The following is an 8,402-nucleotide window of genomic DNA, read 5'->3' on the forward strand; positions in this document are numbered from 1 at the left end:
GGAGCTGGCTTTCAACCAGCAGGTGGAGAGCTGGTTCCGTAAGGCTCCATAGGTCCTGCATGAGCTGGTACCCTCCCAATGGGTCAGGGTACAGATCTAAGCAGACAGAAACCTAGATAGATCGGGAGTGAACAACAGGCCCATCCCTCTCAACCTCTACGTAGCCCAAGCAACCCCTGATTCCTATAATGTGCCCAAGACAACTATCTATTTTATAAAATATTTATTCACACTATTTCTCTCTTCCTCTCACCCCTCACCTTCATATTTAATTATTTCCTTCTTTCTCTGCCTTGTCACTTATTTATTAAATTATTTATTTTTCTTTCTTTGTCTCGATACCATCTTTTACAATGTCATCCTTCTATCTTCCTTGCATCCGATTTATTTTTTCCCGCTCACTGTTGTAGAAGCACGCACATATCTATGCATTCAAACCCATGATCTCACAAACAAACACAAACACAGACACATGCACACACACACATACTCACACACTTGCCGTAGCTTTAGAGATTCTCTTTTGTACTATCATTATTACTTGTTTTGCTGTTGTCTTGTCCATTTATTTCCACTTCATGGTTTAGTCAGGTAATGTCGAGCATTTGTCAGGTGTCTACTCTCATGATTTTCAACCACTGTTCCGCGGCACACCAGTGTGCCGTGAGAGATCATCAGGTGTGCCGTGGGAAATTGTCCAATTATCTCTCAGACAACGGACATATTGATGACATGTATGCAGACATCGAAAGTGTTGTTTCGGAAAAGATACACATCAGTGGGACATTTGCATTGCAACTTGATGAGTCTATGGACATTAGTGGACATGCTCAACTCCTGACCAATGTGCGTTTTGTTGATGGAGACGCCATCAGAGAAAACCTGACAGAATGACAGAACGATCGTCGAAGAGATCGTCATCGGAAGGATTGAGGAACAGCTCTTGATCCATTGGAAGGTGGTAAGGTTTTTAAATTTTCTTTATTAGTTCCAAAATGCTTGTCTTAGCATGGAAGGATGTCAGAACTTGAGACGAACGGGAGAGAAATGGTTAGGCTTGCCTCTTTAGGTTTCACAGGTGATTGAATCAGGGCGACATGGGTGGTTGAGTTAATGAGGCACAGGTGGTTTAATTGGATGGGCCTGGGTGGCAGATCAGCAAGGTGGAGTGGCATGGTCCAGTTCCTGAACCTTAGTTATAATGACTTCATTATTAATGCTATATTAGGCTACAGTGTGTCATTTTGTAACATTTTTGGTTGGTGGTGTGCTGCAGGATTTTTTTAATGTAAAAAAATGTGCCAGGGTTAAAAAAAGACTGAAAAATACTGGTCTACTCCACAATGTCTTTGTTCTGTGTTCATGCACTAATAAAAAAAAAGAAAAGGCAATTCCAGAGACCAACAATCAGCCCATTCTGAACAGGCACATTTTGAGTGGGCACTGCAATAGTAAGACAAATTATAAATATGGCTGCAAGCCTGTAGCATTTCAGTCAAAGGTATCCAGAGTTATGAGCAAATATGTGATAGGCCATTCCCACTAACACCTATCACTAAGCACTACCGATTTTAGTCAATACTAGCCCCAAGAGCTTGGACATCAAAATTGGCTCAATTCTTTCCACTTGTTTTTTGAGGTACTATTGTATTTGAGGAGCACCTATGGATCAGATTTGTAATACTTCATTTATGGCCTTAAGATATGAACACATATTTATGATGATTGGACAAATGATTAATGAGTTATGTCCATTTTTCTATAAGCTCCAAAGCTTGTTAAGTTGTTTGGTTTACGGCGGCCATGCTTTTCAATAATCTCTCTCATTTACAATAGAAATCTGTAACACTGTCCCGCCATGCTGTTTACAGATTTTGGCATTTGTATGTATTTTTATAACTGTTTTTACTTTTATGTAAGACTTTTATGGTCCAAGAAGCTTTTTTGAAGAGCATATTCAGCTGGACTGGGTCCAAATTCAAGTCAATCAAACTTAGAGTGCGAAGGGATGTGGCCTTTGCAAAATTGCATTTTGGGGGACCTTAATTACAGCACCACCATCTGTCAATTGGGTTCATGTTTCTTGGGAAGCATCTGCACATCACTTTGAGCTAATGAACCATGTTCCGTGTGTCATTCCATCTGATGGCAATTTGAGCCATGACATAAGACAAACAATAATAATAATAATAATAATAATAATAATAACAGTAATAATAATAATAATAATAATAATAATAATAATAATAATAACAACAGTAATAATATTATTATTAATAATAATAATAATCAACTGGTACAAACACAACAGGGTTCCTCCCCTGTGGCGCTTGAACCATAACTAATACACTTTACAAGTATACATGGTAAACCAAAACTATAAAATACTTTGACATGTTAGATTTTGAGTGCAAAGAAAGAAAGAAGACATTTTTAATTTGGTCTTATTTTGACAGTTGATGATGTCAAGTAATTAATCCCTTAAAATCCAATTGTTTAATGTTTTACATCATTATGGGTAAATTATTTATCTCGCTTTCTCCCTCTCTCACACACACAGACACACTCTCTCTCTAAATACATATATATTTAAAACTATTAATGGGCTTAATGTTATAGTGTAAGAAGAGTTCACGACTGAGACCAGGATCAACAGTGTTTTGTCAAAGTGTGTTACTGGGATCGGCTCCTCGCAAAGGATAAGCGGTTACAGATAATAGATGGATGGACGAAGATCTTGAATTGATCCACTAATCTAAAATATATACATATACAAAACATATACCAAATATATTAGGTCAAGTATCACAGTGATTAATATCATTTGGACTTTCCCCTGGATACATTGCCAATATTTCAAATTCCATATGAGTATACATTAATTTATGGATAATTAAGTATTTATTGGATGAGGAGGTTTTAAGGTGGATTAAAACGGACCAAATGAGATGAAAACCATCCCCTTCAAACCTGCCCTGCTGGTTATCTTTAAAAAGCTCCTTTTTTATATATATTACAATCAATTAATTTCAATTTTAATGTATATTATTTATTTATTATTTTGCTCCTGAAAAAAAATTCACACCCCAAATGAAAACCTAAAATCCCGACCCCATTAACCCGATACTTGCACTATATTTACCATAGGGTCCCAATCATTTTATTTTGTCCTAAATGTGGCCGACATTTACGCTCAGATTGGCTCAGTAGAGGACGCAGTCCACAGAGAGCACTACAGCGCGTCATGCAGACTGGGGCAACAGGCTGAGCTGCAGCCCCGTGTCATTCCCAGGTAGCGGCGTCGTATTTGACAACCTGGGAAGACGACTGGCTGGACTCAAAGACAACTGGACATATTTGCTCTATCTTAAGACAGACAGTGATCTCGACTACCTGTTGCGTAAATTAAATAAAGAAAAACAAAGAACTTTGCAGATGTGTAGAGGTGAGACAAGCAGGCGTGCACCTACCGACTACAGTCAGCAGCATGTTATCCAGGAGCAGGGCGACGAAAACAATGAAGAGAATCAGTTTCCTCGACTGTCTCTCCTCTCTGAGCCATTTCAACAAACTAAACTGCCGAAGCTCATCTAACCTCCCCATGGTATCGGTCCCGAAAATGGCAAGACAATACAAGAGAGACGGGTGACAAGTCCTCCTGCAGAGAGACAAGTGGCAGTGCTGGGTCAGTAACTTTCTGTAAGAAGCAGCTGATAAGTTAGAAATAACAAAGTGCTTAGAATGTGTAAAAAACCTAAAGTTAGCGCTGCAGTGTGGAGGTCTTACCTTTGCTGTACGAGGGCCAGCAGCAGCAGCAGCAGCAGCAGTGATGGGAAGAGGAGACGCTCTCTCTACTCATTGGACCCGCTGCTGACGTCATTCAACCTTTAGGCTGTGTGTAGGCTCAGTTTGGTCAGACCTACCGTCAACCATTCAAACCATATTTCCTGGAGTAGAGCACATTAACGAATAATAAACCGGTGAAAGGATGTTCAAAACTGCTTCAATAGTAAAGGCAATTGTGACATAGCTACATATTTTTATGAAAAAATCGTTTTTTATTATTGTTGTGTGTATATGTATACATTTCAGTTGTCACATAGATTCTCAATGAGAACCATGCAATGACTTGCATGTCTGTGTACCGATGGGCTATGATACAGCATGCTGAAAAAAACGTTATGTGATGATGTTGCCCTTTTATCAATAACCAAATTCTTTTCTGGCTAATAATGGCGTTTTGAACCAACCTGGCAACAAAAGTAAGCATAGCTGGTCAAACACCAGAGGTGCCATGCTGCCTGATTATAACTGGCCAGACCAAGCTTCTGCTATCCGTGTATGAAGGGTGAATGTGAGTGTTTGTACAGCATTTTTAGTAGATTGTAGACTAGAAAAGCACAATATAAACCCCATGCCCATGACAGATCTACAATATTTAATATATGAAAAACCAAACCAGTTATGTTTTACTGCACTGAAATACCACTTTTATCTTCAGAGACTCAATTTATGGTAGGGTAAACTCAACCACTGGCTCAATTTACCCCCACAGCCTTTTGCCCATTTTAGCCCACATAGCTCATGGTCACCATTTTGAAAAAAATGGCTTACAGTCTTTCTTTTTTTTGTCTTTTTTTTGCTTAAAGTAAAACTGTGTAGCTTAGCAATTTGGGCTAATCTTAAACTCAATGATTCACATGGCTTATGGGTACATGTATAATACACCTGTCATCATTTTACCTGACGTGCAGAAAATTTGAAAAATGTTTTTCTGTGGAAAGAAATGCTTCTGCCATGTGCTTCTCTCCTTTCAGATGAACGTATTAAAAAAAATAAGGGGTGGGTCACCTAACCCACTGGCTCATCTTTCCCCACTCTCCATACAGCATGCATTTAAACAGCCCAAAGCTCAATAAGCTGATTTTCTTCTTTCAATGGCTGAAATACTGTAGAAGGAAAATTCTTAGTTTCTCCAGAGTTAAACCTTCTATGTGTTCAAAAAAATTATGATTTCATAGCAAGATTATTGATGTTGGACAGTTTTTCCAAAAATATGCCCCCCAAATATAATTTTAAGGTCAAGACATGATGGCCATCTTAGAAAAAAGGCAGGCATCTCGATTTTTGTGCGGCTAATGGATTTTATCAAAAGAACAATCCCAAAGGAATTTTTGTGCCCAAGGTACTTCTTTCCATGCGTCAGGGATTTTCATACAAAAATGCAATTAGCTGCACAGCGGCTTAATGTTAATGTCTTCTCCTACACATCCAAAAGGTCACAAACATATACAAAGAAATGGTTTTGAGAAAAGCAGCCATCAGAGCTGTAAACATTTTGTTTTCAGAAGCTAAAATTCTGTTTCCTCTTGAGAGTTTCCTCTGATAGCTGCCTCTCTAATCATTAAAGTAGAGTGTGAACCCAGGTTGTGAACCCAGAATACAATGCAGTCACTTTCTGCTGCCTCAAGTGGCCTGACCACACCTTTTTACTCTCGTCATTGTTTCTATTAGCTACAGTAACATCTTGCTCACCAAAATAACCGCTGAGATCCTGGAATGCAGCAACATCGGTTTAACTTAACTTAATTTTGCCTAGAGATTCAGTTTAGTTTAAGTTTAATTATATGCACGTATACTGTTGAATATGTCCTACATTGTAATGTAAAGCCATGCATGTGCCTATGCTAAGTATGGTAAGTCAAAGTTTGGAAGTTGGCCTGTAAGCTTAAATTTATGAAAATCTGACTGTTTATGTTTCATGCTCCATCTGACCCAGGTTTACTGACACTGCCATAATCCAAGATCTAAACAGTTACTTTTGCAAGTATGAAAGTTGTATAATATATATAGTCCAATATTGACTCTATCGAAATACAAAGAATGAGTTGTGCTCCCCCAAACCATTTATTTCAGGGGGATATGGAAGGTTAAAGCTATACATAATAACCCTTATAAGTGCTATTCAACATACATTGTGATTTTAAATAATACAGAGCAAAGTAATATTGTGAATAAAATAACACTATTACTTCAATATATTCTGTACAACCCCGCATCCCCCATTCTGTGTTCACTGTCTGGACTGATTATGTCCCTCTTTTGTTTCTTTGCATTAGGATAGACACAAAGATGTCTGAAGCACTGAACTGATACAAAATAGTTGCGCTGTAATCTGTTTTGAAGATTTGATTACACCAATGGTGACATCTGCTGGATAACGTGTGCTATCGCAATTGTGATGAAGGATTAAGATACAGACATAGTGAGTTAGAATATAATAATGATATCTGATCTAGTAAAAGTTTTAATTAAAACCCTACAGCTCTGCTTTTAGAGTAAATGTTGGGACAAGCACATGATGTATTCAAAATCAGCACAACATGACAAAAGCATTGACACATTGGGTGGAATTTCTGAATGACTTTGCTGATTCAAATTTTTTTTGTTAAACCTTGAGTCAAAGTCCATGAGCTTTGCAGTTAATTCACTGTTTTGACTGTCTTCAGTTCAGTTTGGGTTAAACTGTAACATTCAGTTCCTTATGAAACTAGATCTATAGCAGCCATAATACTTATTGCTTCATGATCGTTTTCATAGTTTGTCATTTTTGTAAACTTTAATTTAACTAGGAAGTAATGTGCTGTGCATCATTGAGTATCCACAGAGTGGGGCTTCACTGCTATAAACGACTGATTTGTTTAATGACAATGGCAATCCAGATCAGTGTAGGGTAATCACACGTTTTACTTTCCCTCGGGCAATCAAAATTGAGGCTCCAAACACATCTCTTGAGGACATCAAAGGAGAATTGGTGACAAATGGCAAGATGCTTTACTGCAGGACGCGATCTCCAGAATCTGATAACTGTTACTTATTTGGCTAAGGCCTCATTCAGACCAAATTAGTCATTGTGGTAATTAGCTGCAGGGTTTTGCCACGGTTTGGGAGTGTCATCCATAGCCCATTTGTATGACATCATAGAGCCAGAAGGTGGTGTTGATGCACCTTAAAGTTTTATGAGTGCCATAAACAACAAAGGAGAAGCTGCTGTGATGCTCTGCTACTAGCATCCTGGTTCTACTTGAGATTGTTTGTCCACAGCAACAGATTAAAAAAATAATAGTAAACAACCAGGAAACGAGGTGTATAATTAGGGTGGGTTTTAAACAGGAGCACAAGACCAAGCTGAGTGACTACAAATGCAAAATAACGCTACATAAAGAATTATCCTTTATGTTCCCTCTGTAGCATTTAACCATGCTACTACACTGTAAAAAGGGATTTTTAATTTTTGTCAGCAACACACAAAATCTAATTTTGTGTCAACAAAAAAAAATATTTTCATCAAAGGGACTTGAAACACTATGTTATGACTATTATAATAAATAAATAACATTTTCAAGTTTGGGGAACTTCTGTCAAGTTTTCACATATCATGTGATGTGAAAATGATTGACAGCCCCTGCGGTTCAACCTGTGCATCAATGAAATTGTTAACATTGATGCATGCGACCTGTGACTATGTTCTTCTGTTTCAACAGTGAATGTCATGTCATGTACATGTAAAGATTGTGATTTAGTATTAATCAGGCATTAGCTTGCAGTTGCTGACAGAGTAATATAAGGATGCTAGTTTGCTAGCTTGATACTTAGAGGAGTTTTGCCGGTGAAAGTTTGTGTTCTTTTTTAAAAATGTTTTCCTTCAGTTTCAGTTGTCTCATTACTCAAGGCTGACTGAATGATGTTTGACCACTGCTTGAACAGAGAGGAATTTGATATGGTGAAAAACCAGTACCAGACTCCCCTAAAAAAATCAAAGTTTTTTAAGGTGAGTAAGGGGAAACTCTCAACTTTGTGAAATGTCTTTGACAATGCTCTTGTAAATTCCCTTCACTTTGCTGTTGTTTCCCCATATGTCTGTGGATTGCAACCATGAGAGAAACATGGAAGAAGGGCCAAAAGTTAATTTTACCATGAAAAGAAACAGGATACCTGAATCCTGTGCTCTGTCTGTCTATGGATCTCTTTAGCTCTGGAAACACACCGGATGTCTACATGCCACAAAGCGCTGCAACACAATATTGAGTTAATTAGTGGAGACAAGTGTTTGGAAATTGGAGTGTCATGGGCAAATAAACATGCAACATGGACATATTTTTCCATTTTTTTTTTTTTCAGGAACCTTAATGTACAGAAAATAAAATGTAACAAGAGACGCAAAAGTGCACAACATTTTAGAGCTCCCCATAGATGTCTCGAAGTAGGCTTTCAGAGCAGCTGGTGTCCGGCTGGAGCCGAGCATCCCTTGTCTCTCCTGTGAGTCAAACTATGATGGTGGACCAACATTTCTTAAAATCTTAACCTATAAACCTATAAACTTCAAAGACATATGAACAAAG

General features: G+C 38.0%; 1 protein-coding gene across 1 annotated transcript in view; it reads right to left on the bottom strand.

The window, feature by feature from the left end:
* The window catches only part of slc18a2 (solute carrier family 18 member 2), a 99,494-nt gene extending 95,653 nt beyond the window's left edge, over window positions 1–3,841 (bottom strand). The window contains exons 1-2 of the mRNA XM_084376104.1: window positions 3,787–3,841; window positions 3,471–3,658 (exon numbers count right to left, since the gene is read on the bottom strand). Coding sequence (XP_084232230.1) covers window positions 3,471–3,603 — 133 coding nt within the window. The 5' untranslated portion in view covers window positions 3,604–3,658; window positions 3,787–3,841. The remainder of the gene's footprint in view (window positions 1–3,470; window positions 3,659–3,786) is intronic.
* Window positions 3,842–8,402: the final 4,561 nt, after the last annotated feature.

Source organism: Pagrus pagrus (assembly GCF_965226575.1).
Source record: "Pagrus pagrus genome assembly, chromosome: 15".
Lineage (NCBI taxonomy): Eukaryota > Metazoa > Chordata > Actinopteri > Spariformes > Sparidae > Pagrus > Pagrus pagrus.